This window comes from Lepisosteus platostomus, chromosome 24 (genome assembly GCF_059453375.1).
Source record: "Lepisosteus platostomus isolate fLepPlt1 chromosome 24, fLepPlt1.hap1, whole genome shotgun sequence".
Lineage (NCBI taxonomy): Eukaryota > Metazoa > Chordata > Actinopteri > Semionotiformes > Lepisosteidae > Lepisosteus > Lepisosteus platostomus.
In genome coordinates this window covers 3,636,536-3,654,655 of record NC_142634.1, presented here as the reverse complement: position 1 = coordinate 3,654,655, position 18,120 = coordinate 3,636,536, and the positions used below count along the sequence as shown (strand labels likewise).

General features: G+C 53.3%; 2 protein-coding genes and 1 long non-coding RNA gene across 10 annotated transcripts in view; 1 reads left to right on the top strand and 2 right to left on the bottom strand.

Moving 5' to 3' along the window:
* Positions 1-1,616, bottom strand: part of depdc5 (DEP domain containing 5, GATOR1 subcomplex subunit) — a 51,808-nt gene extending 50,192 nt beyond the window's left edge. For all 6 annotated transcript variants that reach the window (XM_088617866.1, XM_088617871.1, XM_088617867.1 and 3 more), the window contains exons 1-3: positions 1,463-1,616; positions 889-1,021; positions 605-692 (exon numbers count right to left, since the gene is read on the bottom strand). In XM_088617866.1, the coding sequence (XP_088473992.1) occupies positions 605-692; positions 889-946 (146 nt within the window). In that variant the 5' untranslated portion in view covers positions 947-1,021; positions 1,463-1,616. The remainder of the gene's footprint in view (positions 1-604; positions 693-888; positions 1,022-1,462) is intronic.
* Positions 1,617-6,709: 5,093 nt separating this feature from the next.
* On the top strand, positions 6,710-12,820 carry LOC148641365 (uncharacterized). 2 transcript variants are annotated; one of them, XR_015929746.1, is made up of 3 exons: positions 6,710-6,895; positions 7,399-7,800; positions 8,001-12,820. It is a non-coding gene; the product is annotated as an uncharacterized LOC148641365 (long non-coding RNA). The 2 variants fall into 2 exon arrangements; XR_015929747.1 differs by lacking the exons at positions 6,710-6,895; positions 7,399-7,800 and adding an exon at positions 7,809-7,961.
* Positions 7,647-18,120, bottom strand: part of rsph14 (radial spoke head 14 homolog) — a 72,872-nt gene continuing 62,398 nt past the window's right edge. For both annotated transcript variants that reach the window (XM_088617897.1, XM_088617898.1), the window contains 3 exons: positions 10,019-10,244; positions 9,110-9,246; positions 7,647-8,596 (listed from right to left, as the gene is read on the bottom strand). In XM_088617897.1, the coding sequence (XP_088474023.1) occupies positions 8,358-8,596; positions 9,110-9,246; positions 10,019-10,244 (602 nt within the window). In that variant the 3' untranslated portion in view covers positions 7,647-8,357. The remainder of the gene's footprint in view (positions 8,597-9,109; positions 9,247-10,018; positions 10,245-18,120) is intronic.

Below are 18,120 nucleotides of genomic sequence, written 5' to 3'. Positions count from 1 at the left end.
CCTATGCTGGGCTCTGCAGTGGGGCTGTGTGCAGTGTGTGTCTGTCCTATGCTGGGCTCTGCAGTGGGGCTGTGTGCAGTGTGTCTGTCCTGTGCTGGGCTCTGCAGTGGGGCTGTGTGCAGTGTGTGTCTGTCCTATGCTGGGCTCTGCAGTGGGGCTGTGTGCAGTGTGTGTCTGTCCTGCACTGGGCTCTGCAGTGGGGCTGTGTCAGTGTGTGTCTGTCCTATGCTGGGCTCTGCAGTGGGGCTGTGTGCTGTGTGTGTCTGTCCTGTGCTGGGCTCTGCAGTGGGGTTGTGTGCAGTGTGTGTCTGTCCTATGCTGGGCTCTGCAGTGGGGCTGTGTGCAGTGTGTGTCTGTCCTATGCTGTGCTCTGCAGTGGGGCTGTGTGCAGTGTGTGTCTGTCCTATGCTGTGCTCTGCAGTGGGGCTGTGTCAGTGTGTGTCTGTCCTGTGCTGGGCTCTGCAGTGGGGCTGTGTCAGTGTGTGTCTGTCCTGTGCTGGGCTCTGCAGTGGGGCTGTGTCAGTGTGTGTCTGTCCTGCACTGGGCTCTGCAGTGGGGCTGTGTGCAGTGTGTGTCTGTCCTGCCGTGTGCTCCAGTGTCTGACCTGTACTCATCATTGGGGTGAGCGATCTCCACAATGTCTCCTATCGTCACCTGAGGAAACACCTTCGGATTCACCATCAGCTCATCATCTGAGAAAACAGTTCAGACCAAACATCATCCCGATATTCATGGACTGTAATACGTCAGCTCTGCTCCTGCAGACAACCCTCAGTGAAGAAGACAGACTCCCCTACCCTCAGCAGCGGGGGTGACCATGAGCAGCAGACCTGACCACAGTGCTGCAGTGAAACCCAACGCTTGCGGAGAGACAGGGGTCTCACTCACCACTGCCCCCGAAGCCTCTCTTGTGGACGACCAGCTTGTAGGACTTGTTGGTCCTCATGGTGCTGCTGAGCCTGCCTGAGCCGAGCCCGTGAGGTACAGAGTCTGGACTGACCCAGAACACGCAGGATCACACCTGTTCACAAGAACACGAGACGCGTCATGGAGAAAAACAAGCCACTGAGAAATCCTCACTCCTTCAGGCCCTGTTGCTCTGTTAAAGTTCAGCAAAGGAGCTGAGCGACCTGTTGCAGACACCCACCCACAGCTCGCAGGGGTCGTACAAGGATCCTGGCCACCTCTCATGGACACAGGAAATGTCTATTTCACGCGTGATAGGCACAGAAGTTTCCTAAGTTCAGAATTTATCATCAAGAGCCGCTTATGTCCAGATGCAGCGACAGAGTCTCGGCTTTCATACAAGCTAAGATCCCGTATCACACCCTGATGGGACCTGCACAGGATCAGGGCTGAACCACCGTCTCCCGGGTGAGCTAAGCTCGGCAGGCGCCCGGACCGACACCCCGGACACGGAACCAGCCTCCTCCATGCAAGAGGTGTGCGCCCCCACACTTACCCGCTGTACTAATCTGAACGCGTCTGAATTCTCGAGTCCAGCCCAAACTGACCAGCCCAGCGGCATTAACATCATCACTCCTTCTCGTCTCCGACTGCTCTGCCTTCCTGCCTTGTTTTGGTTCCGCTAGACACAAACGACTGGTGTCACCGGTTTTCCGCTCCGGGTAGGCACATGAGCCCCGAGCCTTTCTTTAGTTCCACTCAGCTGGAGGGAACGCTTTGCACGGGCACAGACGGCATCTGCGCACATACTGTATACTGTGCTGTCAGAGACTTAATATCGACTTTCTTAAAAATGTAAAAAAGTGTTGTCGAACACTTCACCTTCATAACAAGAAGTTATGTTCTTAAGATTTTTTTGTAAACCAATTTAAAATAATGTTTTTTTGCGTTTGCATAAGAGGGAGTGTTTATGAAATAAAGCGACCTGTTCAATCAGTGATATGTTGACGCTGTGTGGAGAGCAGACTCCTGGGCTCAGAGCAGCCTGGTGCTCACAGGGGCTCAGCGCTGGTCTGAGGCTGCTGTGTGGAGAGCAGACTCCTGGGCTCAGAGCAGCCTGGTGCTCACAGGGGCTCAGCGCTGGTCTGAGGCTGCTGTGTGGAGAGCAGACTCCTGGGCTCAGAGCAGCCTGGTGCTCACAGGGGCTCCGCGCTGGTCTGAGGCTGCTGTGTGGAGAGCAGACTCCTGGGCTCAGAGCAGCCTGGTGCTCACAGGGGCTCCGCGCTGGTCTGAGGCTGCTGTGTGGAGAGCAGACTCCTGGGCTCAGAGCAGCCTGGTGCTCACAGGGGCTCCGCGCTGGTCTGAGGCTGCTGTGTGGAGAGCAGACTCCTGGGCTCAGAGCAGCCTGGTGCTCACAGGGGCTCCGCGCTGGTCTGAGGCTGCTGTGTGGAGAGCAGACTCCTGGGCTCAGAGCAGCCTGGTGCTCACAAGGGCTCTGCGCTGGTCTGAGGCTGCTGTGTGGAGAGCAGACTCCTGGGCTCAGAGCAGCCTGGTGCTCACAGGGGCTCAGCGCTGGTCTGAGGCTGCTGTGTGGAGAGCAGACTCCTGGGCTCAGAGCAGCCTGGTGCTCACAGGGGCTCCGCGCTGGTCTGAGGCTGCTGTGTGGAGAGCAGACTCCTGGGCTCAGAGCAGCCTGGTGCTCACAGGGGCTCCGCGCTGGTCTGAGGCTGCTGTGTGGAGAGCAGACTCCTGGGCTCAGAGCAGCCTGGTGCTCACAGGGGCTCAGCGCTGGTCTGAGGCTGCTGTGTGGAGAGCAGACTCCTGGGATCAGAGCAGCCTGGTGCTCACAGGGGCTCCGCGCTGGTCTGAGGCTGCTGTGTGGAGAGCAGACTCCTGGGCTCAGAGCAGCCTGGTGCTCACAGGGGCTCAGCGCTGGTCTGAGGCTGCTGTGTGGAGAGCAGACTCCTGGGCTCAGAGCAGCCTGGTGCTCACAGGGGCTCCGCGCTGGTCTGAGGCTGCTGTGTGGAGAGCAGACTCCTGGGCTCAGAGCAGCCTGGTGCTCACAGGGGCTCCACGCTGGTCTGAGGCTGCTGTGTGGAGAGCAGACTCCTGGGCTCAGAGCAGCCTGGTGCTCACAGGGGCTCAGCGCTGGTCTGAGGCTGCTGTGTGGAGAGCAGACTCCTGGGCTCAGAGCAGCCTGGTGCTCACAGGGGCTCAGCGCTGGTCTGAGGCTGCTGTGTGGAGAGCAGACTCCTGGGCTCAGAGCAGCCTGGTGCTCACAGGGGCTCAGCGCTGGTCTGAGGCTGCTGTGTGGAGAGCAGACTCCTGGGCTCAGAGCAGCCTGGTGCTCACAGGGGCTCCGCGCTGGTCTGAGGCTGCTGTGTGGAGAGCAGACTCCTGGGCTCAGAGCAGCCTGGTGCTCACAGGGGCTCCGCGCTGGTCTGAGGCTGCTGTGTGGAGAGCAGACTCCTGGGCTCAGAGCAGCCTGGTGCTCACAGGGGCTCAGCGCTGGTCTGAGGCTGCTGTGTGGAGAGCAGACTCCTGGGCTCAGAGCAGCCTGGTGCTCACAGGGGCTCCGGGCTGGTCTGAGGCTGCTGTGTGGAGAGCAGACTCCTGGGCTCAGAGCAGCCTGGTGCTCACAGGGGCTCAGCGCTGGTCTGAGGCTGCTGTGTGGAGAGCAGACTCCTGGGCTCAGAGCAGCCTGGTGCTCACAGGGGCTCAGCGCTGGTCTGAGGCTGCTGTGTGGAGAGCAGACTCCTGGGCTCAGAGCAGCCTGGTGCTCACAGGGGCTCAGCGCTGGTCTGAGGCTGCTGTGTGGAGAGCAGACTCCTGGGCTCAGAGCAGCCTGGTGCTCACAGGGGCTCTGCGCTGGTCTGAGGCTGCTGTGTGGAGAGCAGACTCCTGGGCTCAGAGCAGCCTGGTGCTCACAGGGGCTCCACGCTGGTCTGAGGCTTGGCCTCCTGTCTGAAGTGAGCTGTCAGCTGGCTGGCAGATTTCATACGAGTATCGGAGAAGACAAGCACTCAGACAGAACTCCGCACACCCCAGTCACCTCCTCCCCACAGATAGAAACTGCAAGAGCTTTACAAGCTTTACAATTTACAAATCAGGGCAGCTGACAGCGAGGGGGGGGGGGGAGTCAGGTGGGGTGTCATGGGGCACCAGTGCACAGACACTGCTCTGAGGACAGCTTTGTGCTCCTAATTAAATTTTATTTATTTATATGTATTAATTTATTGTGAACTACTTTGGGAAACTGTAAACAAGATGTTCTCCTCTTGGAAAAATGGGGTGTAGGCAGCAGACAGTTGAACTTTCTGAATACAGTGGAGACAGAGGGATGGAGAGAACTGGAGAGGACTGGGAGACAGCGGAGAGATAAAGGAGAGACTGAGAGAGGGAGAGGAGGGACTGAGAGAGAGAGAGGAGAGAGAGGAGTTGCACTGGGAGAGAGAGAGGAGAGAGAAGAGGGACTGGGAGAGAGAGGAGGGACTGGGAGACAGAGGAGAGAGAGGTGGGACTGGGAGAGAAGGGAAAAGAGAAAGGTAGGGGCTGGGAGGGAGACAGAGAGAGAGACACACAGGGTGAGTGTGCTGTGCTGTGTCTAAAGAGATCCTATAAGTATCTCCATGCTGGAGCTTAGCAGTAGTGAGCACATGGTCACAGCTTGACACAGTGTGTCCAGCATTTCTTCATCATCTTCATCAGTTCAAAGAAAAACGAAGACAAGCAGATGAGCGTGGGTTGACAAGACCACTCAGACAGTTACTTAGAAAGCTGAGCTGTGAGTTAAGGGGATGGACACGCTGCAGGCACACGTGTTGCTGTGTCTGGCCTACAGGGGGCGAGCTGTGCCTCAGCAGAGACTCTGCACATCTGCAACCACAGGAAGGGACCAGCAGGGTTTCAGGAACGTGACTGCGCTGTGCTCTGCTTTCCCATCACACTCCACAGACACTGTGTTGCTACAGAGGATTAACTGCTGTGTCTTAATCCATGACCAAAAAAACAAAGAAGCTTTCATATTATAAACAAGGTTAAAAGTATTAAAACAATTTCTTTCAGACATACTTCCTTCTTCCTCTGTGTATCTGTCTACCTAATCTACAATAAAAAGTAAAAGAAAAAAAGTAAAACAAGAACATACAGAATAAACTATAGGGCAATCAGACATAGGTCCTAGTAAAAGGTGGGTTTTCAGTTTAGATGTTTCCGGAAGGCATTCCATACCAATGAAGCAGTGCCAGAAAAAGCACAGTCTCCTAAAGTCTGAGATTTAGTCCTGGGGACAGTGAGCAGAGGACAAGCCTCCACTGAGCAGAGCCTGCAGGAGGGAGTGTAGACATAGAGGAGCTCAGAGGTGTATGATGGAGCTAGATTGTAACCTTGGAGCCTTTAAAGTCAGTAACAAGATCTTATATTGAATATATGACTTTACAGGACACCAATGTATAGAGACTTAGGTATAGGTGTAATATGTTGCCAGCATCTGGTGTGAGTTAGTGGTCTATCTGCAGAGTTTTGGACAAATTGCAGCTTACTGAGAAGAGTGTTAAGGAGCCCAAAGAACAAAGAGTTGCAGAAATCAAGCCTTGATGTTATAAATACGTGAATCCAGCACTCAGCATCAGACATTGGTGGAAACTGCCCATTTTGGGCAATATTTCTAAGGTGAAAAAAATGTCCTCATTAAATTTTTCAAGTGGGGCTCAAAAGACAGGAGAGGATCAAGCGTGACTCCCAGATTCCTGACAATGACTGGAAGGCAGCAACCTTTACTGTGAAGCTCTCACGCATGATTGACTGGGACGTGGGGGATTTAGGAGGGCCAAGGAGGAGTGGAACCAGTTAAAAACAGAACCACTGATAGACAACAATGTCTGCAAGCACATGAGCAACACTGAATGAGCTACTTATCAAAAGCTGCATTAAGTTTGAGGAGCATAAGAATAGTTATAGCCCCCAAGTGAGACGCAATAAGTAAATCATTCACAACCCTGACAAGAGCAGTCTCAGTGCTATGATTAGAGCTAACACTGGACTGGAATGGTTCAAACAGATCATTCACTATCATGTGAGCCTATAATTGAAGTGCAACCACAGGTTCTGAAACCCTAGATAGGAATGGTCATTTGGAAAGTGTTCTGCAGTCCATGGACCAGAATCCGAGCCAGGATGCTTTAGTATTGGAGTGGCTGACGCAGTCTTGAAATTGAAGTTGAAGTTACCACACCCATGGAAAGGGAACAGTTGATGGTGTTGACAATTAATGGGCAGGTGACTTGAGGGCATGTTTTCAGTAAAGATGTAGAGGTGGGATCTAGACAACAAGAAGTTGTTTTGCGGCTGTTGATGATTTTTGTAAGTTGATCTGAAGTAAGTAAGCCACATTGAGAAACCTCTGGTACAGAGGGAATGTCAATGGAAAAGCTAGGGCTCAGACAGTGGTCCAAATCAGCTACCTAAGAACGATCACAGGCAAGAGAAGCCTTCCAGTCCACGGTCTGGGCGACAGTAGTTAATTGGTCGGAGGATGATTTCATCCAGATGTGTCTTAAAGGAAACCAGGGTATCAGGGTAGCTTGTCCCAGACCCCCACCCCCTTTTGTTAAAGTGCCTCCTGTTCTCACTTTTGACTCTGTCAGAGCCTGGTGAGCACACCCAGAGCACTCAACACACACTCATCTGCACAGTTCTCCTGCTCAGGGACGAAAACACACTTTGCTTCTGTTTTGTTCTGTTCTGCTTCTTTGTTTCTTGTTGCCATCACAGCTGATTTTGCTTCTTTAAATGTTCACAGTGATTTTCGGGAAGAGGAATGGAACAGAACGCCTTTGACCCTGGAGCAAGGAGCACAGACAGTGCTTCTGTTCGCACAGTCACTCGCCCTGTCCCTGCCTGCTGGGGCTGAGGGCTGACATATCCCACCAGAGGGGACAATCAGTGTCTCCAGGTACACACCAACCACGAGCCTGCCCTCTCTGCAGGGGTAAGCTTTCTGATAATGTAAGCCTGGGATTGCTCGCAGGGGTGCAGAGACTAGAGAAACACACACACAGAGAGAGAGAGAGAGAGAGAGAGAGAGAGAGAGAGAGAGAGAGCATACACATATCTCGGTCTCACCATCAGCTCTAAAGCACCTTGAACTGAACTGAACTGAACTGAGAGAGAGAGAGAGAGAGAGCCCCCTACTGGTCGACCAGCTGTCCTTCTCACAGGGAGCAGGTCGCGGCCAGTGACAGCCCAGGCCTCTCTAGCGCTGTGGTTCCTCTCAGAGGGTCGCTGGCCGGCAGCCTGTCAGCAGTGCTGGGGCTGACTGTGTTATAACTCCATTAACACACTGCACAGAGAGCTCTGCAGGTGCGCACAGCAAGCTCATACCAAAGGGCAACATTCTACACCAAATCCTATTAAGACGTGCTGACAGCTAAGAGACTAATTTTGATTTTAATTCCTCCTAATGTTGGCTTTTTTGTGTTTCTTGTGTTTCAGAGCTGGCAGTCTGGGCAGGGCTCTCTCTCACCACTGGTTATAGGGGGTTTAGTAGGGGCTGGTGACCTTGTCTTTACTGTAGGGAATCTGCAACCCCTCTCTCTCACTCGCTGACAGACTGTAGAGGCCCTTCTCTGCTAGGAACACAGGGACAAGACACCAGCAGCTCTCTTCCACCTTCCTGTGCGGAGAGACTGAGGCCTGTGGTTGGGACAGAGCAGAGACTCAGGACAGACCTCACACCACACTGCTCGCAGCTTCTGTTTATTTGCAAAGTGAGACAAAAATAATTCATGGATTTTAAAACAAGTGAGCCCACCGTGTCTTAGTCACATCAGTTAGATGTGTCCAGATGTGTCCAGGGTGTTCAGTGTCTCTTCAGGTATGTCAGTGAGTGTCCAGGTGTGTCCAGGGTGTTCAGTGTCTCTTCGTGTATGTCAGTGAGTGGCTAGGTGTGTCCAGGGTGTCTTGTGTCTCTTCAGGTGTGTCAGTCAGTGTCCAGGTGTGTCCCAAGTGTTCAGTGTCTCTCTAGGTATGTCAGTCAGTGTCCAGGTGTGTCCAGGGTGTTCAGTGTCTTTTCAGGTATGTCTGTGAGTGGCCAGGGTGTTCAGTGTCTCTTCAGGTATGTCAGTGAGTGGCCAGGTGTGTCCAGGGTGTCTTGTGTCTCTTCAGGTGGGTCAGTGAGTGTCCAGGTGTGGCCAGGTGTGTTCAGTGTCTCTACAGGTGTGTCGGTCAGTGTCCAGGTGTGTCCAGAGTGTCTTGTGTCTCTTCAGGTGGGTCAGTCAGTGTCCAGGTGTGTTCAGTCTCTCTACAGGTGTGTCAGTCAATGTCCAGGCGTGGCCAGGGTGTTCAGTGTCTCTACAGGTGTGTCAGTCAGTGTTCAGGTGTGTCCAGGGTGTCTAGTGTCTCTTCAGATGTGGCAGTCGGTGTTCAGATGTGGACAGGTGTGGCCAGGTGTGTTAGGGAGTCCAGGTGATGACCCGGATCGCAGTGGCGGCTGCACGGCTGATAATTTCGTTGGTGTCATGGCGACGGGTCTCTAGCAGCTCCACGTGGCCCAGCAGCTCCTGCCTCGCGGGAGGGGCTTCTGCCAGGGCAGTGAGGGCGCGCAGGGCATTGGCACACACATCAGTACGCGGGCTGCTCACGAGCGCCAGGAGGGACGTGATGGCACCTGCCTGCAGGGCCAGATATTTCCCTGCCGAGACAGCAGAGAGACAGGAGGGGGCGTGAGAGAGACAGGGGGGAGAGAGGAGAGAGAGAGGAGGGGGGAGAGACAGGACAGGGATGGGAGAGAAACAGGGGAGAGACAGCAGAGAGACAACAGACAGGAGAGAGACAGCAGAGAGACAGGGGAGAAAGACAGGGGAGAGACAGCAGACAGGAGTGAGACAGCAGAGAGACAGGGGAGAAAGACAGGGGAGAGACAGCAGACAGGAGTGAGACAGCAGAGAGACAGGGGAGAAAGACATGGGAGAGACAGCAGACAGGAGAGAGACAGCAGAGAGACAGGGGAGAAAGACAGGGGAGAGACAGCAGACAGGGGAGAGACAGCAGAGAGACAGGGGAGAAAGACAGGGGAGAGACAGCAGACAGGAGAGAGACAGCAGAGAGACAGGGGAGAAAGACAGGGGAGAGACAGCAGAGAGACAGGGCCAGCAGGTAAAGGAGACGCAGCTGGGAGTGCTCCTGAGACAGGCGCTCTGCCTACCCTGCGTAGTGATGGCCGCGTTCATGAGCGAGCCGGCAGCGCTGGCGCTGACGTCAGGGTGGCTGTCACTCAGCAGGCCCACCAGCACGGGGATCACGCCCTCCTTGCACACTCGCACCTTCCCCTCCAGAGGGACGCTGCCAGGAGCACAACCAGAGGACCTGTCACAGCGCAGGCTGGATCACACACGCCTCACACACAGGCGAGCTGAGCTCTCACACAGATACACAAATACACACACACTCTCACAGGTAAACAAATATACACACTCTCTCACACACATTTATACACAAATACGTACACTGGCAGGCTCAAGAGGGAATGGCAGTTACAATTACCGCCACTAGAGGCCATTATACAGTCACCAGTTCCTTGTAAATAGCCACACCGGAAGTCACTGACTTGGTTAAGTGTGGGGAAAATTCACATTCTCTCATGGGTGTAGAAAAGGCACAGGCATCTTGTTTTTTAAGGGTGTGCCAGTGCGAGGCTGCCTTTTTCTTTTAAGTACCACAGAAAAAGAACCACAATCAAGATGCCCAGATTTTGCTCTGTGGCCTGAGTGCAGATCGCTGGGACCGATCCTTGAGGCTAGGGTGTGTGACACACACAGGGACACAAACATACACACCCTCTCACACACTTTCTCTCACTCTGCTCCTCCTGGCCTCAGGGTGCGGTGAGTTCATGAGGTCATCTGTTACAGACCCACAAAAAGCAGTCACACTGCTCCAATAAAGAGACCAATTAGTTCAAGTAGCCAATTAAGAGTGGAGGGTGAAGGAGTGGAGGAACAGCAACGTGCTTTAACTCCACAAGTCAGCTGAGAGCAGGCTCACAGCCCGAGTCGGGATCACCGCAGTGAAGACCTGAGGCCAGAGCAACCAGGACGAGCACGTGGGCACTGACCTCAGGCCGATCATGGCCCTGGCGGCCCGCTGGCGGATGCCCACAGAGGGGTGGGCCAGGCAGTCCCTCAGCGCCAGCACGGCATCGCTGGCCAGGGCGGCCAGGGCGTCCACGCGCAGGCAGGCGGTCAGCGTGTCCAGGATCAGCTCCTGCACCTCCTCACACTCCTCCTGCAGCTTCAGGACCAGGCGCGGCACCAGCCCTGCGTCCACGATGCTGAGCGCTCCTGCACAGACGGGAGGAGAGAGACGGAGGTGTTCAGGGAGAGCAGGGGAGGGCAGAGCACTGACACCCCCACCAGGGAGGAGGGCTCCCCTCAAGGGGCATATCCCACTTGCGTTCTCTTCTACTCAGCAGCAGGGCCACGCAATCCATTAAGGTCCAATTAAATAACGAAGGCTCAACCAAGCCGTTAACGTACTGTTGGATCACTGCCTTCTATGGGCAGGGTATGGAAAAAGGCAGAGCTGCGGGCGGAGTCTCTGAGGAGTGCAGCAGTGCAGTCTGCGTGTGGCCCTGCGTCCTGGCTCCACTCCACTGTCCTGAGCTGTGTGCTGGGTAAAGGTGGCAGCAGGAGAGGCTGACCCCCGTGGGCCCAGCCCACAGGACCTGCACACAGCTACAGTCTGACAGCAGCTGGCCATGTCTGCCCGACTCCATAACTGCGCTCAGCTATGTATGTTTCTCTTGCTTGTTTACAAACCCGAAGAACTGCCAGCCCTGGTTGCTGGTGGACAGGCAGATGGGGAGACCAGCGGGGAGACCGGCAGACAGACACTCAGCTGTGTGACGGGGAGAGGGGTGGTGATGTATGGACCGGGGGCTGGTCACTGCTCTTGGTTGTAGGCCAGTTAACACAGCGACAGCCCCATGGCCCCCTGTCACACAGACAGCAGGACGGCACACTCCACCATCAGCAACATGAAAAATTAGAATATTCTTCAGGACATCTGTAGTTATTCATTGAAAGGATGACACATTTTTTAAAGAGGTTCATATTCCTGTCAAAGCTTTTCCCATAATTCAGTTTCAGCTGTTTCCTGGATGTGCTGTTCCATTTCCTGTCTGAGACGCCGCTGTTGTTCTTCTGTAAAGCCTTTGATTAGTTAAACTCTGGACAGGCAGACATGGTGTGCAGGGTGAGTAATGAGTTTGGTCTGAGGAGGGTCAGTCAGCTCTCTGTTGTGTGGACAGTGAGGGGGAGAGTGTACTGTATATCCTCCCAGCCTGAGAAAGATGTGTATGACTGAGAGAGAATAATTCACTGTGTTGAAAACTAGGTCAGAGAGATGGGAAGCAGGCAAGCGTGCAGAGAACACACAGCCCCTCTCCTCATCTCCAATTAAACACTAAACACCACTTCCCCCTCTCCCCTCTAGATCCCTTCTCCTCCCCTGTTTCTCCCTCTCTCCCTTCACCCCCAGTCTCTTCCTCTGCTCTGTCTCAGACGTATCGTGCTGTGTCCTGCGTGTCTGTTTTAGACGGGGCCGCCTGCTCACCACACACTGAGGCCGGGAGAGACAGAAAGCACAGAGTATCTGGGACAGCAGCCAGACAGATGCACAGACACACAGGGCAGGTGGAGAGAATATGGACAGATAGCTTACCGGCAGGGAGGATTCTAGTGAAATCTAGGCAATCCCACTGTGATTGGAGCTGGGTCCCCTATCAACAGCAGCAGAACTATGTCGCTGCATGTGTGTATCAGCCAGGCCAGCTGATCTCAGTACGGAATCTGCCTGGAGATGGTCAGTCTCTGTGCGTCTCCTACAGCGTTACAAGTACTCCATTCACCCTGTGTTTCTGCTGTGCCCTGAGCACAGCTGTGTCAGGAGAAAACAGGGCTGCCTTGCCAGGTCATGAGAGACAGGGAGAGGCAGGACAAGGACAGAGAGTGATCACTATTACTGCTACTTTCAAGCACTATTAGTTCTCAAAATCAACTTAGACCATTAGCTAAAAGGCCAGGAGCAGAAACACAGCGCAGCACAAAATTCCCGAGCAGTAGAGAGGTCGAAGGGACAGAACAAAGCCCTGTCTGGTCTACTGAACAACAGTACACAAGCCCAGCCCCCGCAGGACTGCAGGACTACAAGGACTGCAAGTACAGAGCTACACTATAAACACCAGGGTGACAGAGCACTCCAGAGTGAGAGAGTACAGAGCTACACTATAAACACCAGGGTGACAGAGCACTCCAGAGTGAGAGAGTACTCAGACAATACACACTAGCTGAATATCTGACCAAAATAAAAAATAACAAACAAAAACAGACCCTGACGAAGTACAGGCTCAGTGACCACAGCCTGGCCATAGAAACTGGGTGACACAGGCAGACCTGGCTGCCCAGAGAGGACAGGCTGTGCTCCCACTGCCAGAGGGGAGAAATAGAGACAGAGGTGCACTTCCTACTGCACTGTGACAGATACTCTGGGATGAGAGAAACATTCTTCCCGAAATTCAGAAATCTAATCCCAGAGTTCCCACACCTGCCAGAATCACAACGGGTCCCAATCCTACTGGGAGAGGGAGGAGGGAACTCAGTTGATCTGGCAGCCCAGTATGTGATCTCCTGTCACAGCCTGAGGAACAGTGAGTCTGTCTCCCAATAATGCTCCAGCCGCCTACAGTATATGTCAATATTTTATAATATGTCTTTGTTGTAAATGTCTGTAACATGTCTGTAGGTTTTATTTTACTTCTATTTTTTGTTTTGTTCCATGTTAATTTTATTATTTTTATTTGCTTTGGCAACACTGATTGTATCCATCGGTCATGCTAATAAAGCACCTTGAATTGAAATTGAGTACAGAGCTACACTATAAACACCAGCGATAGAGCACTCCAGAGTGAGAGAGTACAGAGCTACACTATAAACACCAGGGTGACAGAGCACTCCAGAGTGAGAGTACAGAGCTACACTTTAAACACCAGCGATAGAGCACTCCAGAGTGAGAGAGTACAGAGCTACACTATAAACACCAGGGTGACAGAGCACTCCAGAGTGAAAGAGTACAGAGCTACACTATAAACACCAGGGTGACAGAGCACTCCAGAGTGAGAGTACAGAGCTACACTTTAAACACCAGCGATAGAGCACTCCAGAGTGAGAGAGTACAGAGCTACACTTTAAACACCAGGGTGACAGAGCACTCCAGAGTGAGAGAGTACAGAGCTACAGTACACTTTAAACACCAGCGATAGAGCACTCCAGAGTGAGAGAGTACAGAGCTACACTTTAAACACCAGTGATAGAGCACTCCAGAGTGAGAGAGTATAGAGCTACAATTTAAACACCAGGGTGACATTGCACTCCAGAGTGTGTCCACTGCTCTCCAATCCCTGCAGAGCGCAAGTCGGCCCATCAGGATGGGGGAGGCTCTGCTATGGATGGACTGTTCAGATCCGCGGAAGTGTGGACAGTCTTGCGATGCTTGCCCTGAACCCCGCCCCCCCAGGCGCTCTGTGTGACTTGCGAGAGACACTCGCACACATTCACACAGACGAGGATGACGATCACATGTGCTTTCATTCAGTGCTGTTTTTCTTCATGTTGATCCTCAAAGAGGTTCATTGTCCGGCCCTGAGTGTCGGCACGCAATGCAGCGCCTCTCTCTGTCTCCTTCTCTCCCTCCCGGAGTCACAAGATGTTGGGCGGGGCCGGGGCCAGGGCGCCGAACTGCCCCAGTGGCGCAACGGACACTCGGACACTCTGACACTCGTGCACATGGCCAGCACTGGTGGATAAGCCCTGGTACGAGTGCAGACTCACTGTGGTAAACATCCATTAGTGCACATTGTTAAATTCAACACCCCAAAAACACCATAGGCTCATGGACACTGGGGTGTGTACAGTATGTGAGGAGTGTGTACAGTGTGTGGAGTGTGTACAGTGTTTGAGGAGTGTGTACAGTGTGTGGGGTGTGTACAGTGTGTGTGTGGGGGGTGTGCAGAGTGTGGGGGGTGTATACAGTGTGTATGGGGGGTGTATACAGTGTGTGTGGGGGGGGGGTGTGCAGTGTGTGTGGGGGTGTAAACAGTGTGTGTGGTGTGTATACAATGTGTGTGGGGGTGTGGAGGTGTATACAGTGTGTGTGGGGTGTATACAGTGTGTGTGGGGGTGTGGAGGTGTATACAGTGTGTGTGGGGTGTATACAGTGTGTGTGGGGGTGTATACAGTGTGTGTGGGGGTGTATACAGTGTGTGTGGGGTGTATACAGTGTGTGTGGGGGTGTGGGGGTGTATACAGTGTGTGTGGGGTGTATACAGTGTGTGGGGGTGTACACAGTGTGTGTGGGGTGTACACAGTGTGTGTGGGGTGTATACAGTGTGTGTGGGGGTGTACACAGTGTGTGTGGGGTGTACACAGTGTGTGTGGGGTGTATACAGTGTGTGTGGGGGTGTATGCAGTGTGTGTGGGGGTGTATGCAGTGTGTGTGGGGGTGTATACAGTGTGTGTGGGGTGTATACAGTGTGTGTGGGGGTGTGGGGGTGTGGGGTTGTATACAGTGTGTGTGGGGGTGTATACAGTGTGTGTGGGGTGTATACAGTGTGTGTGGGGGTGTGGGGGTGTGGGGTTGTATACAGTGTGTGTGGGGTGTATACAGTGTGTGTGGGGGTGTGGGGGTGTATACAGTGTGTGTGGGGTGTACACAGTGTGTGGTGTGTATGCAGTGTGTGTGGGGGTGTATACAGTGTGTGTGGGGTGTATACAGTGTGTGTGGGGGTGTATACAGTGTGTGTGGAGGTGTATACAGTGTGTGTGTGGGGGTGTATGCAGTGTGTGTGGGGTGTATACAGTGTGTGTGGGGTGTATACAGTGTGTGTGGGGGTGTGGGGGTGTATACAGTGTGTGTGGAGGTGTATACAGTGTGTGTGGGGGTGTATACAGTGTGTGTGGGGGTGTATGCAGTGTGTGTGGGGGTGTATACAGTGTGTGTGGGGTGTATACAATGTGTGTGGGGGTGTGGGGGTGTGGGGTTGTATACAGTGTGTGTGGGGTGTATACAGTGTGTGTGGGGGTGTGGGGGTGTATACAGTGTGTGTGGGGGTGTATGCAGTGTGTGTGGGGTGTATACAGTGTGTGTGGGGTGTATACAGTGTGTGTGGGGGTGTGGGGTTGTATACAGTGTGTGTGGGGTGTATACAGTGTGTGTGGGGTGTATACAGTGTGTGTGGAGGTGTATACAGTGTGTGTGGGGGTGTGGGGGTGTGGAGGTGTATACAGTGTGTGTGGGGTGTATACAGTGTGTGTGGGGTGTATACAGTGTGTGTGGGGTGTATGCAGTGTGTGTGGAGGTGTATACAGTGTGTGTGGGGGTGTAAACAGTGTGTGTGGTGTGTATGCAGTGTGTGTGTGGGGGGTGTATACAGTGTGTGTGGAGGTGTATACAGTGTGTGTGGGGTGTATACAGTGTGTGGTGTGTATGCAGTGTGTGTGGGGGTGTATACAGTGTGTGTGGGGTGTATACAGTGTGTGTGGGGGTGTATACAGTGTGTGTGGTGTGTATGCATGTGTGTGGGGGTGTGGAGGTGTATACAGTGTGTGTGGGGGTGTATGCAGTGTGTGTGGTGCGTATACAGTGTGTGTGGGGTGTATACAGTGTGTGTGGGGGTGTATACAGTGTGTATGGGGTGTATGCAGTGTGTGTGGGGTGTATACAGTGTGTGTGGTGCGTATACAGTGTGTGTGGGGTGTATACAGTGTGTGTGGGGGTGTATACAGTGTGTGTGGGGTGTATACAGTGTGTGTGGGGGTGTATACAGTGTGTGTGGGGTGTACACAGTGTGTGTGGTGTGTATGCAGTGTGTGTGGAGGTGTATACAGTGTGTGTGTGGGGGTGTATACAGTGTGTGTGGGGTGTATACAGTGTGTGTGGGGTGTATACAGTGTGTGTGGGGGTGTATACAGTGTGTGTGGGGTGTATACAGTGTGTGTGGGGGTGTGGGGGTGTGGAGGTGTATACAGTGTGTGTGGGGTGTACACAGTGTGTGTGGGGTGTATACAGTGTGTGTGGGGTGTACACAGTGTGTGTGGTATGTATGCAGTGTGTGTGGGGGTGTATACAGTGTGTGTGGGGTGTATACAGTGTGTGTGGGGGTGTGGGGTTGTATACAGTGTGTGTGGGGTGTATACAGTGTGTGGGGGGTGTACACAGTGTGTGTGGTATGTATGCAGTGTGTGTGGGGGTGTATACAGTGTGTGTGGGGGTGTATACAGTGTGTGTGGGGTGTACACAGTGTGTGTGGTATGTATGCAGTGTGTGTGGGGGTGTATACAGTGTGTGTGGGGTGTATACAGTGTGTGGGGGGTGTATACAGTGTGTGTGGGGGTGTGGGGGTGTATACAGTGTGTGTGGTGTGTATGCAGTGTGTGTGGAGGTGTATACAGTGTGTGTGGAAGTGTATACAGTGTGTGTGGGGGTGTATACAGTGTGTGTGGCGGTGTATACAGTGTGTGTGGGGGTGTATACAGTGTGTGTGGGGTGTATGCAGTGTGTGTGGTGTGTATGCAGTGTGTGTGTGGTGTGTATACAGTGTGTGTGGTGTGTATACAGTGTGTGTGGGGGTGTATACAGTGTGTGTGGGGTGTATGCAGTGTGTGTGGGGGTGTATACAGTGTGTGTGGTGTGTATGCAGTGTGTGTGGGGTGTATACAGTGTGTGTGGGGTGTATGCAGTGTGTGTGGGGTGTATACAGTGTGTGTGGTGTGTATGCAGTGTGTGTGGGGGTGTATACAGTGTGTATGGGGTGTATGCAGTGTGTGTGGGGTGTATACAGTGTGTGTGGTGCGTATACAGTGTGTGTGGGGTGTATACAGTGTGTGTGGGGGTGTATACAGTGTGTGTGGGGTGTATACAGTGTGTGTGGGGGTGTATACAGTGTGTGTGGGGTGTACACAGTGTGTGTGGTGTGTATGCAGTGTGTGTGGAGGTGTATACAGTGTGTGTGTGGGGGTGTATACAGTGTGTGTGGGGTGTATACAGTGTGTGTGGGGTGTATACAGTGTGTGTGGGGGTGTATACAGTGTGTGTGGGGTGTATACAGTGTGTGTGGGGGTGTGGGGGTGTGGAGGTGTATACAGTGTGTGTGGGGTGTACACAGTGTGTGTGGGGTGTATACAGTGTGTGTGGGGTGTACACAGTGTGTGTGGTATGTATGCAGTGTGTGTGGGGGTGTATACAGTGTGTGTGGGGTGTATACAGTGTGTGTGGGGGTGTGGGGTTGTATACAGTGTGTGTGGGGTGTATACAGTGTGTGGGGGGTGTACACAGTGTGTGTGGTATGTATGCAGTGTGTGTGGGGGTGTATACAGTGTGTGTGGGGGTGTGGGGGTGTGGAGGTGTATACAGTGTGTGTGGAGGTGTATACAGTGTGTGTGGGGTGTATACAGTGTGTGTGGGGTGTACACAGTGTGTGTGGTATGTATGCAGTGTGTGTGGGGGTGTATACAGTGTGTGTGGGGTGTATACAGTGTGTGGGGGGTGTATACAGTGTGTGTGGGGGTGTGGGGGTGTATACAGTGTGTGTGGGGTGTATACAGTGTGTGTGGAAGTGTATACAGTGTGTGTGGGGGTGTATACAGTGTGTGTGGCGGTGTATACAGTGTGTGTGGGGGTGTATACAGTGTGTGTGGGGTGTATACAGTGTGTGTGGTGTGTATGCAGTGTGTGTGGCGGTGTATACAGTGTGTGTGGGGGTGTATACAGTGTGTGTGGGGTGTATGCAGTGTGTGTGGTGTGTATGCAGTGTGTGTGTGGTGTGTATACAGTGTGTGTGGTGTGTATACAGTGTGTGTGGGGGTGTATACAGTGTGTGTGGGGTGTATGCAGTGTGTGTGGGGGTGTATACAGTGTGTGTGGTGTGTATGCAGTGTGTGTGGGGTGTATACAGTGTGTGTGGGGTGTATGCAGTGTGTGTGGTGTGTATGCAGTGTGTGTGGAGGTGTATACAGTGTGTGTGGGGTGTATACAGTGTGTGTGGGGGTGTATACAGTGTGTGTGGAGGTGTATACAGTGTGTGTGGGGTGTATACAGTGTGTGTGGTGTGTATGCAGTGTGTGTGGGGGTGTATACAGTGTGTGTGGGGGTGTATACAGTGTG